The 19,098-nt window shown below is 35.2% G+C and overlaps 2 protein-coding genes across 3 annotated transcripts; both read left to right on the top strand.

The window, feature by feature from the left end:
• The first annotated feature begins 537 nt into the window (after positions 1 to 537).
• On the top strand, positions 538 to 5,055 carry LOC113703472 (disease resistance protein RPM1-like). 2 transcript variants are annotated; one of them, XM_072061614.1, is made up of 3 exons: positions 538 to 702; positions 1,593 to 1,685; positions 1,785 to 5,055. In XM_072061614.1, exon 3 carries the CDS (start codon positions 1,916 to 1,918, stop codon positions 4,799 to 4,801), a length of 2,886 nt encoding a protein of 961 aa, XP_071917715.1. In that variant the 5' UTR covers positions 538 to 702; positions 1,593 to 1,685; positions 1,785 to 1,915; the 3' UTR covers positions 4,802 to 5,055. The 2 variants fall into 2 exon arrangements, with proteins under 2 accessions (XP_071917715.1, XP_027080646.1); XM_027224845.2 differs by lacking the exon at positions 1,593 to 1,685.
• Positions 5,056 to 14,128: 9,073 nt separating this feature from the next.
• On the top strand, positions 14,129 to 17,650 carry LOC113703787 (disease resistance protein RPM1-like). The gene is made up of 2 exons (XM_072061792.1): positions 14,129 to 14,262; positions 14,471 to 17,650. The coding sequence occupies exon 2, from the start codon at positions 14,547 to 14,549 to the stop codon at positions 17,430 to 17,432; it is 2,886 nt and encodes a 961-aa protein (XP_071917893.1). The 5' UTR covers positions 14,129 to 14,262; positions 14,471 to 14,546; the 3' UTR covers positions 17,433 to 17,650.
• The last annotated feature ends 1,448 nt before the right edge of the window (positions 17,651 to 19,098 follow it).

Below are 19,098 nucleotides of genomic sequence, written 5' to 3'. Positions count from 1 at the left end.
TAATGTTCACAGACAAATAAAATTAAGGCTTTTGCTATTATGTACCATAAGAGCACAAATATGTTAGATGAATTTTAGATGTGTTAACCAACTATTAGGCATGCAAGCAATTGATCTGAATCGACATAAAATTTTTCAAAGTAAATCTGGACCTATGTAGTGAAGTTGCAAAATTAGAATTCTAAATAGAAATGATTGGAAAACTCTCGACGTGGAAGTGGAAAATTTGGAAATTCAAAAGAATTGTGTAACTTTGACATAATTCATAAATGGAAAATTAAGCACTATCCATCTTAACTTGAATACAATTAATATTTCGTGAAATGACTAAACTACTCATTTCTCATATCACCTAACAAGGGACTCTAACCCCATATCATTTAAGTCTCGATTTTATTGCCATGTGTCACTCTGACAGCCAATGGATGAGATCCACATTCTTATTAGGTCCACCACGTAGAGTAATTGTTCTACTAGTATCCAACCAGGAAAGTCACGGCCAATTTCACTCCACTTTCTTATCAATAACGGTACTGCTCCTCTATAATACTCCATCTTCCTAGCTAAAGGCCTTGCACATACAGCATTGTTTTAATTTTGATTCAAATTATCATCTTCCTAGCCCGTGTTCTCTTTTTCATCAAACTTGGATTTGACAGGAGGTTCAGATCAGCTATTGCCAGAGGTTTCATTTTCTCTCAAGTAAGTGCTGAGATTTGTTTACTTTTCTTGAAGTTCAAGGCTTTTTTTTTTCTTTTTTATGAACATAGCCACGTTTCTAATTGGTAAAATGAGCGGCCTTTCGTCCTATCTAGTCCTAGATGCAGTAATTCCACAACTGCAAAAGGAGGGATAGAAAAAACAAAAGAAAGAAAGAAGTGAGATAATAGATTAAATTGGTGATCACAAGGGGCTAACACTAACTTGGTTACTGTGGTGCCGAAAATAATATGCTTACTAGAGTAAAAGAAAAAAAGAGCACCTCTACTCCAATATTTGAATTAGTCTATGTCTAGATAATTTATTTGAACATAAAAAAAAATGTATTTACATAGTTTACGTGTACGTTTTAATGTGGATATAGAGATACAAATGTCATTAAGTAATTAGGATTAAAGTTTACAAAAAATTTGTCCTCCGAAATCATTTACAATAATTGAAAAATAAAGTTATTTTTCAAACTAATACAGTTTTAGGTCGTATAAAAAATTATTAGACATATTAGGTTAGTTTTTAGACTTACATGACATTTTATTTTTCAATTCCCAATCAAAAGAGATATCAGATTCTCAAATAATAGTTGACGCACAAATAATGGGATGAGACTAAAAAATTCAAGTGATACTCAATGGATTCCCTTTGTTAATTGATTGTTTTGAGATACCACACTTTAGGAATATGTTTGGCACGAATAAATAATTGCACTAGTGTAGAGCAAAATGCCAGCAGAAATTAGTTCCATAGAGGAAGGAAGGTTATACATGTTAGCAGAAGGGGCAAAACATTTTGCAGTAGTTTTATTTCCTCGTCAAAGAAATCAATAATGTCCAGTCCAACAGCGTTTTAACTTTTTATTCCTTCTACTTGTAAAGAACCCACAGTTGAAAGAGGAATAGATGCTCCTTTATCTTTATCCCAGCAAACACAGTCTTCTTAATAGCTTCCATGATTTTATATTGCGGCAGGTAAGGCAGCTTCGTTTTTCACAATCATGTTTCTTGCTTTAGTTTCTTCTAATTGGTTAATTCTTTCTTTTTCTTTTTGATAAATACTGCACCATATAGCATCGAAGTTCATCAGCTTATGAATCTGTAGCCTACTCTTCCTTCTTCCTTTCAAGATACAACAAGTGGACTGACCTATAAACCAGAAGCCGCCTTCCCCGACATTCTTAAGTTAAAGAGAAAGACTGAAAATGGCAGAAACAGTTCTCTCTTTTGTGCTGCATCAACTCTCAACTTTTCTGCGCGAGGAGGGACGACTGTTGGGTGGGCTTCGGCAAGAGGTCCAATTCATCAGGGACGAGTTGGGGCACATGACAGCTTTCCTGAGAGAGGCAGAAGCAAAAGAAGAAGATGCTCAACCCAGGCTCCAAGAATGGATCAAGCAAGTGCGAGAGGCTGCTTATGACACTGAAGACATTCTTGATGATTTTGTAGCTCGCTTTGCTCGGCATCTCCCAACAGGATTCTACGGCTTTGTTCGGAGAATTTTCAGCTCCATCAAGAATTTGAGAGCTCGTCATCGAGTTGCCAGCGAAATACAAAGCATCAAGTCCAGAATCGAAAGTATTTCTGCAGGTCATCAAAGGTACCAATCCGAATATGGTATCTCTGCCCAAGCGTCCAACTCACTTTCTGCTGTGAACAACACAACATGGCGCTATAGCAGAGATGATGCCCTGCTTGTGGAAGAAGATAAATTAGTTGGCATTGACCAGCCCAAGAAACATCTAATTTCTCAGCTCCTCCAAGGGGATGATCACCAACTGAAAGTTGTTTCAGTGGTTGGTATGGGAGGACTTGGCAAAACTACCCTAGTGAAAAGAGTCCATGAGGATCTTGAAGTCAGAAGGCATTTCCCAGTTCGTGCTTGGGTAACTGTCTCTCAAACATGTGACTTTCAGTACCTCCTGAAAGACTTGATTCGGCAGTTACACGAGGCAGGGAAGAAACCAGTCCCGCAATCGATCGAGTCCATGACTACCACCGAGCTGAAAGAAATTATCAAAGATTTTCTTCAACAAGCTGGAAGGTATGCAATTGTTTTTGATGATGTATGGGACGTGGAATTTTGGAATACCATCAAATTTGCTCTGCCCGAGAGTGGCCACGGCAACCGTGTCATGCTAACAACTCGGAAATCTGATGTAGCCTCTGATTCTTGCATTGAATCTCGGGGTTATATCTACAGATTGGAGCCACTGTCCTTTGAAGATTCGTGGACCCTGTTTTGCAACAAGATCTTTAAGGGAGGTACTTGCCCTAGCCATTTGATGGATGTTGCCAAAGTTATATTGGATAAATGTGAGGGCTTACCCCTTGCAATTCTTGCAATCAGCGGGCTTTTGGCTTCGAAAGATGTAAACAGAATAGATGAATGGGAGATGGTTCGACGCAGTCTTGGGGGTGAATTAGAAGGCACGGGTAAGTTGGACAGAGTTAAAAAGATACTTTCTCTCAGTTATAGCGACCTGCCTTGGCATCTAAAGACATGTCTGTTGTACACAAGTATTTATCCAGAGGATTACAAAATAGGGTGCCTGAGACTCGTTAATTTGTGGATTGCTGAGAGGTTTGTAGAATGGAGAGAAGGAATCAACATTGAAGATGTAGCTTTGGGTTATCTCAGTGAACTCGTCAATAGAAGCCTAATTCAAGTGACTCGTGTGTTTTATGAAGGAATGCCTGGAAATTGTCGAGTCCATGATCTATTGCGAGAAATTATCGTTTCCAAGTCAAGAGAACAAAACATGATCACAATTACTACTGGACAACCAACGATGTGGCCGTCCGAGCAGGTACGCCGTCTAGTAGTCCATAGTAGTAGTAGTAACAACACCCAGCAAAGACCAAATTATTTCTTTGACCACCTTCGGTCGTTCGTTACAATTGGATCGAAAAACCCACTCCTGTCCAGTATGTTGTTATCTGATGTTTTAAGGAGTAGTAAGTTGTTAAAGGTTTTGGATTTGAGAGGTCAAAAGACACGGAAGGAAATACCAAATGAGATTTTCAACTCGTTTCATCTCAAGCATCTGGACCTATATGGTACAGGAGTGGAGAGAGTCCCAAAAGGCATTGGGAAGCTTCAACACTTGGAGTATCTGAATTTGGGAAAAACCGGAGTTAGGGAATTACCCATGGAAATCCTAAAGCTGCAAAAACTTCGGTTTCTCAAAGTATATCAACAAGTTGATTCTTCCGATGATGATTATGGATATCATGGGTTTAAAGCTCCCTCAAATATGGGAGGGCTTCTTTCCCTAGAAATATTAAAATCCATAGATGCAAGTAGTGGATCCACAATAGTCAAGGAGATAGGAAAGCTGACCCAATTAAGAGAGCTATATATTACAAAGTTAAGAAGAGAAGACGGAAAGGAGCTCTGCTCCTCCCTTGCCAATCTCACCAGTCTTCGGGAATTATGTGTTGATTCAATTGGTAAAGGTGACGATCATGAGATAATCGATCTAAATCATCGTCCTCCTCCTCCTCCTGCTTCTTCTTCTTCTTCTTCTTCTTCGTTTCTTCAATCTCTTCGTATGCTGATTTTGTGTGGCCGCTTAGAAAAGATGCCACAATGGGTAGCTCGTCTTTACGGCTTGGTAAGAATAGATTTGGATTGGAGCAGGTTAAGGGGCGAGGAGGATCCGCTTGAATCCCTCCAACATTTGCCCAATTTGGATAGTATTAATTTCTGTGGATCTTACCAGGGAGAAGGGTTGTGTTTCAAGACTGGAGGGTTCCTAAATCTGAAGTGGTTGCACTTAAAGAGAATGGAAGGGTTGAGATGGATGAGAGTGGAGGAGGGTGCACTGCCTCGTCTCCAAAATCTTATTCTGGAACGACTTCCATTACTAGAGGAGTTACCATTGGGTATTCAGCAGTTGAGCCAGCTTCAACGGCTGACTCTGTATGAGATGAGTTCTCAATTGAGAGAGAAGCTGTTAGAGAATCAGAAGGAAGAAAGTGAAGATTACAGAAAAATCGCTCACATTCCTGAAATTCTCATTGGTTACTATACAGATGATAGGAAATGGAGACACCGCAGCCTGTGGGCGAAGAAGAAGAAAACATAATCATTCCTGGCAGCAACAGCAGCTGCCGTGGCTTCCCGTTCTCTAGTTTGAGGACAACACTGCTTTCTCTTTTTTGTTTTTATTTTTTATTAGTAATTTTTTTCCCCTTCGAGAAGTTCATCATCTTCTGTGTCTTACCTTCTTATTTATCGTGTATAATGCTTGATGTTGTTACTCTATCTTTTTGTGCCTTGACTGTGCTAATAAACTTACAATGTGTATCACTATTTCTTAAAATATTTTTACACTCAAAATCTGCATTTCGTTCTCTTTTAGGAATTATCGCAAAACACAAAATTTGAATTCGATTCAATTCACTCTAAAGATTTTTTTTTTCGAAACTTGACGAATTTGGGTGAACAATCAATAATCTTCCAGTAGTATAGAAGGACTCGTTACTCTTTTTTTTTTTTTGCAGTATTTATTGGAAAATCAAAAGATATGGTTTACGCTGGCAATTTAGCTTAAGAATGCGGATGATCTACGTATATGTATGTTGGCAATCAAGAGCAACCACTGACCCATTTGCTTTACCACTGTAAAGGCTAGCTAATATTAAGTTGGGTAAATTATACTTTACCTCCTGTGATTTGATACTTTACCACATAATCCCTCTACGATTAAAAAACATATATATAATCTCCCTTATGATTTGGGTTAAAATTTCACTATTATTTTTTTTCATTAAAACTAATGGTCAATAGTAAAGATCAAAATCAAATTGATAAATTGACAAATTTACCCTTCCATTACTTCTTTTTTTTCCTCCAAACAGAAAATGCTATTAAAGATTTGGTCTAAAAGCCTATAATGATATTTCTAGTCAAAAGAGATTTGGTATGTTTTGTTTCTCATTTATTTGTTTTATATTTCCCTTCCATCCTTTTTGTTTCTTATTTATTTATTTTTATTTTTTATTTTCCTTCCATCTCTTTTTTATTTGGAGAAAATTAAGGCTTTGTTTGGATAGAGTATTATTCCAAATAATTGTTTGAAATAATTACTGTAGTGCTTTTTGTGATGTGATGTATGTGAAATAAAAAAGTGGTTAGGAATATAAAAAAGTGGATTGGAAAATGTGTTTATAATGTAAACGAGAAATTTTTTTGGAAAGTTTTTCTATACAAATAGGTTTTCAAAATCACCTTTTCTCTTCCCAGAGAGAGAGAGTAGTGAAAGCTTGAATTTATCAATTTATCAGTTTGATTTTGACCTTTTATTATTAACCGTTAGTTTTAACGAGAAAACTAACAGTGACACATTAACCCAAATCATGATGGGGTTCCATATAGGTTTTTAAACTGAGAGCCAATGCTGATGATTAGATTTAGCAACATGTGGGCAATCAAGAACGATTGGCTTTGCAATTTGTTTGATTAACGTATAGCGCTAGCCAAAAAAAAAGGAATATGAAGAGAGGATCTCTAATTAAATTCCTTTTCTGAAATTCAGGAAGCTAGTTTCTAATAGATAGATGAGATTTGAACCCTCATATTCCTTCTCAAATTTCTCTCTATTGATGACAACATCATTTGACCCCCAAAAAAAGGTTCAATGTCATTTAGTCGATAAAAGCATTAAAATAATATATATAACTACAATTCATGTAAAAAAAAAGAAGGATAAATTACATATAATCCCCCTATAATTTTCTTCAATGCTACATAACACATCTAAAGTTTCACAATAGTCATATAACCTTTATGTGGTTTTATGCAAAGTAGAAAATGGAAGGAATACATCATTGATTAGGTGATTGAACCAAACACATTCCAGAAAACGTATGTGATGGAATAATAAAATCCACTTAATCCTCTATGATTTATATAAATATCCACCTTACCTCATTGCAGTTTTTTGCATTGATCCACACAATTCCCCTGTGGTTTTATCTGAGATGGTTAGGCATTTATTCGCTTTAGTATTTAAGTAAGGAAATTAATAATATTTGAACTAATGACGTTACAGAGATTATTTTTTGTAAAGTTTATATTGAACCTAAGGGAGTGAAATAGATATTTTACAATGTTATAGGGTTATATGACAATGAGTGAAACCATAGGATTTTATGTTTAATTTACCCAAAAATAAGGGTAGGGGTATTTAAAGCTCAGGCTAAAGCAACTACATTATTATGGAATTCAAGGTTTACAAATACTGGTAAAAAAGCTGCTTCTTGGCGTTGGTAGGTGAAAACACTGTGCTTACAGATTTGTTTATACTTTTCTATTCTTAACTTCGTCCATGACGTAGTCCAACCATAGTAGCACAACCAACGTTAATGTCTAATGTCTTCTTAAATCAATCCCCGACTGCCGAGTTACAGAAATTGAAATCTGACTTTCCTCAGTCCATTCTTCAACTGACGAGAAAGGAGAAAAAAAAAATCTAAAACCAACTTTAACCCACAACATGCTCAAAACTCAGCTGCACCCCTACTCTCCTGTAACTTTGATAGAATAATTCATTTTGAGTTGGGTTTTTCTTTATCTATAGTAGTAGATTCTCGTTCTCTTGTGATCTTTCCTCATTTCTACTTGAACGCACATGTATGTTTATGCCGAAATTTGGTCAGAGATTCTCTTTTATGTACCATAAGAGCACAAAAAGGGGGAAGAGCCCACCATAAAATTGCAACATAGTCACTTACTCCCTTAATTGAGAGTATTTTGTCGTATGGGTATAAAACGAGTCGAGCTCAACAAATTAATTACTCACAAGCATGTTTTGTCAAAACTCAGGTTAAAGGAGTTCAATATTTAGTTTGAGTATCTCAAATTGCTTGAAGAGTTCAAGTTCGAGTCTACTATATGAAGCTTGAAAACTCATCAAGTTCAGTTGAACTCAATCGAGATTTAAATGTAATATATCCTTTTGAATTTTTTTTTATATTTATTAGTGTGAAATGTCAATTGTATTCTCATTTAAAATTATATAAAATATTAATTTATATTACTTATGCTTCATTGGGTTTGATTAGACTCGATTGATTAATGTCCACAGAGTTAAAGAGTCCATCTCTTATTCTTTGGCACAGCACAAAAGAATCCAAAATTAAGGTCCTGTTTGACAACCCATTTTAGCACCTATAAAATTTAATGAATTCAGATCTTAACATATTCATACTGTTTGATAACTAAAAACTGAATATCTGAATTAATTAAGTGGCACTGAATTTTCTAAGCAAAACTTGCTCCCAAAATTAAGTGATAAACTATTCACTTATCACTGAAAGTGCATTTCATAAAACTAAAGTTTTAAATCTGAAAGTTGAATCCATTAAATTATTAAATTGTTAAGTATTAGATCTAATGCATTTGAATGCATATCACGTTCAGTGATAAGTGAATAACTTATCACTTAATTTTGGGAGTAAGTTTTATCTAAGAAATGTAGTGCTATTTAATTAATTTAGATGTTCAATTTCTATGTTAAAATCTGAATCCAGTAAATTTTATATTGAGGGCTAAATGATCTACAAAACTGCAAGTGGCACAAACAGTTCTCTCTGTTCCTGTTGGATTATTAGCTCATAACAATGATCTACAAAGAGTGAACACCCCACCAACTGCATGGTCCTCTTAATAATTCCCATGATTTTGTTGTGTAGCGGGTAAGGCAGCTTCGTCGCTCTATCTCAAAATCACGTTGCTGTCTATCTTCTTTCTATTCAATTTCCATCACGTCTCTTGCTTTAGTTTCTCTTTTACTTTTTGACTACGATGGCTCCACTCCATTTATTTGCTGCAGTTTCTTTTTTTGTGAGTAAGAATTTTTCTCATATTTCGTCCTTAAATTTCTTACGGCTTTGAAAAATTCTTCTGTATTAAGTTACAATATAAAATTTCTTACGGCTTTCACTTGATCATTATTTCAACATCAGAAAGTTAATTTATTGGGTTTTAATTTTCGATGTCCTCGATGATTCTCCTCTTTAATTTGTTGTTTTCCTTTTCTTTTGGAATGCCATGGGTGACAATCCCTTGAATCTCTCTCTAATGTTTCTCAAGGCGTTTTATTTTTATGTTTTTAATTTTGTGCTTGCCTTGTTAGCTTTGTTGGACTAGATGCCAAATAAGTCTCTCTGTGCAAATGTCTATCACATACATATATACATACATATATACATGTATATATGCATATATATTAAAAGCACCAATGTGATTTGGTGTTTTAGTAATTTAGTTTTCACTTTCCAGTAATGCCCTTGTATAATGAAATAATGAAGCTTATATTAAATTTCAAATATGAATTGGGGGAGGGATATTTATGGATATTAGTGTTGATATAATTATCGTCTTCTAAAATTTAGTATTCTAAAAGGAAAGGAATTCCAAACAAAGTTAAACAAAAGAAAAAAAAAAAAACGAAACCATATACCATATTGTAAAACAAAGTTAAACCCAAAAAAAAGGGAACCATATTGTAAAAGGAAATTTAAGAACTATTTCTACTTTATTAATTATTGTAAAAATTAGTTTTTTCTTTCCAACATTAACCCTCCCATAACATATTATGGCTAGCTCTAAATTTGAATGACTTGTAGATATTGTTGAGGGTAATTGTGTAATATCATTGTTAAGTATTTATTTTAGGAAGAGAAGTATATTACATTTTTCTTATGAAATATAGTTAGATTTGGAACGAAATTACTTAATGAAACATAGTTTCTACCAAATAATGTAATGCTACTTAATCTTATTCTACTAGGTTCTGGATATAACATAAGGGATAACAAATCCTAATTTGATTTTGACTTGCAAAAGAAAATAAAATTTTTACAACATCTGAAGCTGGAAAAAAGCGTACTGCATATTACATTGAATAATGCTTATATGTCAAATTAAAGTAAATATATCAAATAAAACATAGGAATTTCTGAAAAGAAACCATGAATCTAATATTTGGAATTTATTCACCAATAAAAAAATAAAACCTGGCAATTCACAAATTATACTTTTTAAACAGAAACTCAAATTTGTTATCATATACACCTCAAGTTAAGAAATTGATATGCTAGGATGAGAGTAAGTCTCTAATATTTCATTGCATTGCAATTATCTATATATCTATCATCCATTTGAAAAAGAGGTGGGCGGCGGGTTAAAGGGTGCGCCAATAGGTGAAAAACACCACTCATTTGACATTTGATGGTAATTTATAGATTTCTTGGTCCTTTTCTCCGTTTCATTCATAATTTTCTATTTTTTTTTTCCAATTTCAATATCCTTGATGGAATAATTCAGAAACCTGAACTGACCTCATGAGTCATGAGGTCTTCCCTATTTTTTTTTTGGCCCCTTTAAGGTCTCCTTTTGAGTTTTGAATACTTGCAGTACCGTATAAATAACAAGTTGGTGTACAAAACTCTATCCTGATCAGAAATTTTTGGATATTCCTATTTAACACTAGAGTATTGCTTTAAAAAATATGACAGGAAAATCATGACATATCTAAATGACTTACCGTATGGGGAGATGGTGAGACAAAAAGCAAGGATGATGAAAGAAAAATCAGATAACAATAAAAGAGAGAGAAACACAAGATTATAACATATATATCATGATATATCTTGTTTAGTATTGTAGATCATTATCGTTAGCATTAATGCATGTGATCCGAGTTTTGCCCTCATATAGATATACGGTAGGTAAATGATTAGAGGTATGCTGATTTAATAGTGCCTCTATCTTCCACAATTTACCCCAAAAAAAATAGAGCACAATCACTTGAGCGGGCTGCTATTTATAAAAAATAACGTTAACAAGATCACTTTTTCTACATAAATAAACAAATGTTCATTCCAATCATGTGTGTTCACGCTAATAAATAACCATAATCATATTGCAAATGACTGAATGGGACTGGTAGAGAACAGCATTTTGCTATCGCAGAAGGTTCTTTCACACTGGAATGAGCTCAGACAGCAGTCAACTCTCACATTTCACATCTAACGTGCCTAAAATACAAGCATTATTGTCATCAATAAGCTGGCTCCAACTCATTATTGTCATCTTTGCATTATTTTGAAGCCTGGAGCCCCACAATTGCATCAACAGAGTCTTTACCTAGCTCCACCACTTGCAGATTCCAATCTATAAAATATGGTGTATTATTGCACAAATTGGCTTCCTCGTAAGTTCAGGGCATCTTGTGATTAATTTATTGATCTCCTTCAATTTGGTTTTTAGCTCTTTCGTCCTAAAGGACGTTTTCAAGGATGATTCTCGTAAGTTCAGGGCATTTTGTGATTAATTTACCGATCTCCTTCATTTTGGTTTCTAGCTCTTCTGTCGTGAAGGACACTTTGAAGGATGATGCCAGCCTTCTACCCACCATTGACTGTTGTTGATCAACATGGTGTATCTTGTTAATTACAAATATTTATATTTATCTATACTATAGTTACCTTCAACATAGTGCACATAGATGCCAGCTTTTCTACCTGCTACCATTGACTTTTATTGGTCAACAGATTTACCTTGTTAATTACAAAGATTCATCAATATCTGGATCTATACCTTTGCTAAAAGAGTGAGTTTGTATTGATAGTTGAGTGTTCAAGTTTTTTCTTTTCAAGATCACCCCTCTTACAAAATAATTAGGACCACGTTGTGTCCCTAAATTTGAATGCATTTTCTAATATCATTGAGGGTATTCATGTATTGTCACAATCAAGGTCTCATATTCAAAAAAAAATTTTATTGCATCAAATTTTCTTATGAATTATGAAATACAATTAGCATTGGAATGAAACAAGTTAGTGCAATTTCGTCCTTAACTTTCTCATACGACTTTGACAATTTTTCTGTAGTTGGTTACCATATAAAAATGACAAACATTGATAGAATTTTATAATATCCATAGTGTTACTCTATCTCCTTTCTTATGATGTTTCTAGGAACCGATAGTATTATTGACCACTACGAAAACTTTGTACCTCTGCTTCTTTTGTTTCAAAGCTGCTTTCCGGCTTACAGCGAGTAGCTCATATAATGCTTCTTATCGCATTTGAGTCCAAATTATGGCTCTACAATAGTTAATTTTACCAGTGAATTTCAATTCATTAACTCAAGTAGCAGCTTCGTACTAGGATTTGAAAAAAAAAATTGAACTACTACAACTTTTTTAGCCTATGACTCATTAAATTCAGGAAAAACAAATCTAACTATTATATGTTTCAAATTTCTCTTTTTCATAACAATATCCCTATGTAAAAATCTTCTTTACAAGGATACATTCTCACTGACCAAAGTCATTCATTTTACAAAGAAGGAAGAAGAAAAATAGAAACACAAAATTTTGATTTGACATAAAATTTTTCAAAGTAGATTTGGACCTATACAGTGAAGTTGCAAAATTAGAATTCTAAATAGATATGATTGGAAAATTCTCGATGTGGACGTGGAAAATTCAAAAGAATTGTGTAACTTTGACATAATTTAAAAATGGAAAATTAAGCACTATCCATCATAACTTGAATACAATTAATATTTCGTGAAATGACTAAACTACTCATTCTCCGATCACCTAACAATGGACTCTGACCTCATCATTTAAGTCTCGATTTTTATTGCCATGTGTCACTCTGACAGCCAAGGGACGAGATCCACGTTGAGTAATTGTTCTAGGGTTAATCACATTTTATCCCCTTAAAGAATACCTCATTTCTCAGTTTACCCCATAACCTTTAATTTTGCTCACTTAACCCCCTTTAGGACAAAATTGCCCTTGTATTACTTTGACTTTTTATTTACCTTGTTTTCCTTTCTTTTGTTTCTTTTTCTCTTTCTTCTTTATTTAATTCTTCCTCTTTCCCACAAAAAATTTCACCTTAATGATTGAAATTAAAAAAGAGGAATTGCAAAGATCTATTTTCTTCTTAAATGATTAAAAAAATATTCAAATCACTTTCCTAAAATACAATTTTTTTAGCCTTTCAATTCTTTTAATTTTGGGTTTTCCTCTTTCCTTTCTAGTTTCTCATTTTATTTTCAAGAAAATATCATAAGATGAAATTGTTTTCCTTTCTTTTATTTTTTTTCTCTTTCTTCTCTCTTTCATCCTTCCCAATAGAAATTCCATTTCAACGAAAATTTTTGTTTTGAGTTTATAATTGCATATTTCTGGGTGAAGGTTTAAAAGACATCAAAAACTAATTTTGATTTTTTGTATGATGCCACGTGTCACAAATTTCAATTGATGATTATTAATCAGGTCACAATTTCATCTTAAGATATTTTCTTGAGAATAAAATAAGAAACTATAAAGGAAAGAGGAAAACCCAAAATTAAAAGAATTGAAAGGCTAAAAAAATTATATTTTAGGAAAGTGATTTGAATATTTTTTAAATTTTTTAAGGAGAAGATAGATCTCTGCAATTCCTCTTTTTTAATTTCAATCATTAAGGTAAAGATTTTTGTGGGAAAGAGGAAGAATTAAATAAAGAAGAAAGAGAAAAAGAAATAAAAGAAAGGAAAACAAGGTAAATGAAAAGTCAAAATAATGCAAGGGCAATTTTGTCCTAAAGGGGGTTAAGTGAGCAAAATTAAAGGTTAGGGGGTAAACTGAGAAATGGGGTATCTTTTAAGAGGATAAAATGTGATTAACCCATTGTTCTACTATCCAACCAGGAAAGTCACGGCCAATTTCAATCCACTTTCCTATCAATAACGGTGCTGCTCCTACCTTCTCCTCTGTAATACTCCATCTTCCTAGCTAAAGGCCTTGCACATACTGCATTGTTTTAATTTTGATTCAAATTATCATCTTCCTCGCCCGTGTTCTCTTTTTCATCAAACTTGGATTTGACAGGGTAGGTTCAGATCAGCTATTGCCAGAGGTTTCATTTTCTCTCAAGTAAGTGCTGAGATTTGTTTACTTTTCTTGAAGTTCAAGGTTTTTTTTTCTATTTTATGAACATAGCCAAAAAAATGATCACGTATAAGTTACGTAATGGATTTCGATCAAAAACTAGTCAAAAATTTAAGTAAGAATCAAATTTAGTCAATATGAATTTGTAAGAAACATAAAATTATATTTTAAAAAATAAATCACCTTATAAAATATAAGAAACGTTTTGAATCATTTTCCCTGATTTTATTGCTTCGTCAATGAAATCAATAATGTCCAGTTGCCCTCAGGGGCTTGGTCTGGTGGTTGAGGGTGCTGAAGATGGGGCTTCAGGTCCCTGGTTCGAACCTTGCTGCCAGCAAGTTGTTGAGGGTGGTGAATAGTCTGCGGGGTCCACTCCCTGCGGGACACACCTAAAAAAAAAAAAAAAAAAATAATAATAATGTCCAGTCCAACCCCGCTTTGTAAAGAACCCACAGTTCAAAGATGCTCCTTTATCTTTATCCGACCATAGGACCCACAGTTGAAAGAAGGTCCTGAAGGCTGATCACCCCACCATTTGCAGTTGTGTCTTCTTCATAGCTTCCATGATTCTGTATTGTAAGCAGGTAAGGCAGCTTCGTCTTTCAAACTCACGTTGCTGCCCATCTTCCTGCCTTCAATTTCCATCATGTTTTTTGCTTTAGTTTCTTCTAATTTTTTAATTCTTTCTTTTTCTTTTGACGCGGTTTTTCTTTTTGATATATACTGCACCATATAGTTTCAAAGTTCATCAGCTTATGAATCTATAACCTACTCTTCCCTCTTCCTTTCAAGACACTACAAGTGGACTGTCCCATAAACGAGAAGCTGCCTTCCACGACATTCTCTAAGTTAGAAAGAAAGACTGAAAATGGCAGAAAAAGTTCTCTCTTTTGTGCTGGATCAACTCTCAACTTTTCTGCGCGAGGAGGGACGACTATTGGGTGGGCTTCGGCAAGAGGTCCAATTCATCAGGGATGAGTTGGGGCACATGAGGGCTTTCCTGAGAGAGGCAGAAGCAAAAGAAGAAGATGCTCAACCCAGGCTCCAAGAATGGATCAAGCAAGTGCGAGAAGCAGCTTATGACACTGAAGACATTCTTGATGAATTTGTAGCTCGCTTTGCTCGGCATCGCGAAACAGGATTCTACGGCTCTGTTTGGAGAATTTTCAGCTCCATCAAGAATTTGAGAGCTCGTTATCGAGTTGCTAGCGAAATACAAAGCATCAAGTCAAGAATCAAAAGTATTTCTGAAGCTCATCAAAGATACCAATCTGAATATGGTATCTTTGCCCAAGCATCCAACTCAATTTCTGCTGTGAACAACACAACATGGCGTTATAGCAGAGATGATGCACTGCTTGTGGAAGAAGCTAAATTAGTTGGCATTGACCAGCCCAAAAACCATCTAATTTCTCAGCTTCTCGAAGGGGATGATTACCAACTAAAAGTTGTTTCAGTGGTTGGTATGGGAGGACTTGGCAAAACTACCCTGGTGAAAAAAGTCCATGAGGATCTTGAAGTCAGAAGGCATTTCCCAGTCCGTGCTTGGGTAACTGTCTCTGAAACATGTGACTTTCAGTACCTCCTGAAAGACTTGATTCGGCAGTTACACGAGGAAGGGAAGAAACCAGTCCCACAATCGATCGAGTCCATGACTACCACTGAGCTGAAAAAATTTGTCAAAGATTTTCTTCAACAAGCTGAAAGGTATGCAATTGTTTTTGATGATGTGTGGGACGTGGAATTTTGGAATACCATCAAATTTGCACTGCCCGAGAGTAGCCACGGCAACCGTGTCATGCTAACAACTCGGAAAGCTGATGTAGCCTCAGCCTCTTGTACAGAATCTCTGGGTTATATCTACAGAATGAAGCCACTATTCTTTGAAGATTCGTGGACCCTATTTTGCAACAAGATCTTTAAGGGAGGTAGTTGCCCTGGCCATTTGATGGATGTTGCCAAAGTTATATTGGGTAAATGTGAGGGCTTGCCCCTTGCAATTCTTGCAATCAGTGGGCTTTTGGCTTTGAAAGATGTAAACAGAACAGAGGAATGGGGGATGGTTCGACACAGTCTTGGGGGTGAATTAGAAGGCGCTGGTAAACTGGATAGAGTTAAAAAGATACTCTCTCTCAGTTATAGTGATTTGCCCAGGCATCTAAAGACATGTCTGTTGTACACAAGCATCTTCCCAGAGGATTACAAAATACAATGCTATAGACTCATTAATTTGTGGATTGCTGAAAGGTTAGTAGAAGGGAGAGAAGGAATGAGTATTGAAGATGTAGCCTGGGGTTATCTTAGTGAACTCGTCAATAGAAGCCTAATTCAAGTGACTGATGTGTTTTATGAAGGATTACCCAACAATTGTCGAATCCATGACCTGTTGAGAGAAGTTATTGTTCTCAAGTCAAGGGAACAAAACATGGTCACAGTCACTACTGGACAACCAATGACATGGCCATCCGAGAAGGTACGCCGTCTGGCAGTCCATAGTAGTAGCAGTAACAATACCCAGCACCACCAACAAAGACGAAGTTGTTGCTTTGACCACCTTCGGTCGTTCGTTACAGTTGGATCCATGAGCCCGCTACTATCCAAAACATTGTTATCTGAAATTTCAAGGAGTAGTAAGCTGTTAAAGGTTTTGGATTTGCGTGGTCAAGAGACACAGGAGGAAATACCAAATGAGATTTTCAAGATGTTTCATCTCAAGCATCTGGACCTATGGGGTACGAGAGTAGAGAGAGTCCCAAAATCCATTGGAAAGCTTCAACATTTGGAGTATCTGGATTTGGCTGACACAAGAGTTAGGGAATTACCCATGGAAATGCTAAAGCTGCAAAAACTTCGGGTTCTCAGAGTATTTCAACAAGTTGATTCTTTCGATGATGATTATGGATATCATGGATTTAAAGCTCCCTCAAATATGGGAGGGCTTATTGCCCTAGAAGTATTAGATAGCATAGATGCAAGCGGTGGATCCACAATAGTTAAGGAGATAGGAAAGTTGACCCAATTAAGAGAATTAGGTATCACAAATTTAAGAAGAGAAGATGGAAAGGAGCTCTGCTCCTCCCTTGCCAACCTCACCAGTCTTCGGGAATTAAGCATTGCTTCAATTGGAAAAGGTGATGATCATGAGATAATCGATCTAAATCATCCTTCTCTTTCTTCTTCTTCGTTTCTTCAATCTCTTCGTATGCTGATTTTGCGTGGCCGCTTAGAAAAAATGCCACAATGGGTAGCTCATCTTCACGGCTTGGTAAGAATAGATTTGAATTGGAGCAGGTTAAGAGGCGAGGAGGATCCGCTTGAATCCCTCCAACATTTGCCCAATTTGGTTAGTATTAATTTCTGTGGATCTTACCAAGGAGAAGGGTTGTGTTTCAAAACTGGAGGGTTCCTAATGCTGAAGAGGTTGCACCTAAAGAGAATGGAAGGGTTGAGAGGGATGAGAGTGGAGGAGGGTGCATTGCCTCGTCTCCAAAAACTATTTCTAGAACAACTTCCGTTACTAGAGGAGTTACCATTGGGTATTCAGCACTTGAGCAATCTTCAACGGCTGTCTTTGTATGAGATGAGTTCTCAATTGAGAGAGAAGCTGTTAGAGAATCAGAAGGAAGAAAGTGAAGATTACACAAGAATCGCACATATTCCTGAAATTCTCATTGGTTACTATACAGATGATGGGGAATGGAGAGAGCACCAGCTATGGGAAGAGAAGAAGAAGAAAACATATAATCTTTCCTAGCAGCAACAGCAGCAGCCACTGTGGCTTCCCTTGTGGACAACACTGCTTTCTCTTTTTTTGATTTTATTTTTTATTAGTAAATTTTTTCCCATTCGACATCTTCTGTGAGACAAGTTCATCATCTTCTGTGTCTTACCTTCTTATTTATTGTATGTATTGTGTATAATGCTTGATGTTGTTAATGTACTGTATACTATTACTCTTTATCTTTTCTTTAATTGATTTAGCAAACAATCAATTTTGGTTTAATTTATCCTCCCTTCTGCTTGTACAAATCTGCTCTTTCCTTCCCTAATTTGCCAGTGTTTCAATTTGAATTCGATTCAATTCACTTTAAAGATTTTTTTTGAAACTTGACGAATTTAGGTGAACAATCAATAATCTTTGAGTAGTATAGAAGGTGTCGTCACTTTTTTTTTTTTTTTTTTTTGCAGTATTTATTGGAAAATCAAAAGATGTGGTATATGCTGGCAATTAGGAACAAAAATGCGGATGATCTCGGTATATGTATATTGGTACTTGGCAATTAAGAGCAACCACTGACCCATTTGCTTTAGCAATGTAAGGGCTAGCTAATATTAAGTTGGGTAAATTGTATTTTATCCCCTATGATTAGGTACTTTACCACATAACCTCTTTACAGTTTAAAAACATATATATAATCTCCTCATGGTTTGAATTACAGTGTCACCTTTAATTTTTTTTTATTAAAACTAACAATCAATAGTAAAAGGTCAAAATCAAACCAATAAATTGACAAATTTATCTTTTCATTACTTGAAGAAATTTAAATAAAATAGATAAATAAGAAATAGAAAATGCCATTAAAATTTTGTTTTAGAAACCTATAATGATATTTGTAGTAAAAAAAGATTTGGTATTTTTTGTTTCTCATTTACTTTTTTATATTTCCCTTCCATCTTTTTTGTTTCATAATTATTTATTTTTTATTTTCCTTCCATCTCTTTTATATTTGGAGAAAATTAAGATTTTGTAAGCCAAAACATAGGTTTTCAAAATCACCTCTTTTTTCCCACACACACACAGAGAGAGAGAGAGAGAGAGAGAGAGAGAGAGAGAGAGAGAGAGAGAGAGAGAGAGAGAGAGAGAGAGAGAGAGAAAATAATGAAAACGTGAATTTGTCAATTTATTAGTTTGATTTTGACTTTTTACTATTGACCGTTAGTTTTAACGGAAAAACTAACAATGACACCTTAATCCAAATTATAATGGAGTTCTATATATTTTTTTAAATTATAGAGGGTTACGTGGTAAAGTACAAAATCACAAAAGCACAAAACTATAGAGGATTCAGGACCTAATACATAACAATCTCAACTAGATAGATGCTCACATCAATCTCCTTGTTCTTTGATACTGAGCTTGCCGCAGAACCATCTGCAGTTCCAAACTGTATTATTTGATCTTCAGACATGGAAAGGCCCTCATATATCAAACTAGAAATGCAAAATCAACGGGTGTTCCCCTAAGCACTGGACAAAGTTATTGCCGACAATTACCTCAGGAAAAAAGAAAATGTACAAAAATTTATGTTAATGTTCCCCACCCGCACTTTTCACAACTTAGCTCATTTTTTAAAGGCCTGCTCCTCCTTTTCCTCTCTTGCCGTTCCTACAGTCCATAACAGGCCAAGACTAATTTTCGT

This window comes from Coffea arabica, chromosome 8e, assembly GCF_036785885.1.
Source record: "Coffea arabica cultivar ET-39 chromosome 8e, Coffea Arabica ET-39 HiFi, whole genome shotgun sequence".
In the NCBI taxonomy this organism is placed as follows: domain Eukaryota; kingdom Viridiplantae; phylum Streptophyta; class Magnoliopsida; order Gentianales; family Rubiaceae; genus Coffea; species Coffea arabica.
Note: the sequence above shows the minus strand (reverse complement) of the source record. Positions and strands in the feature narration are given on the sequence as shown.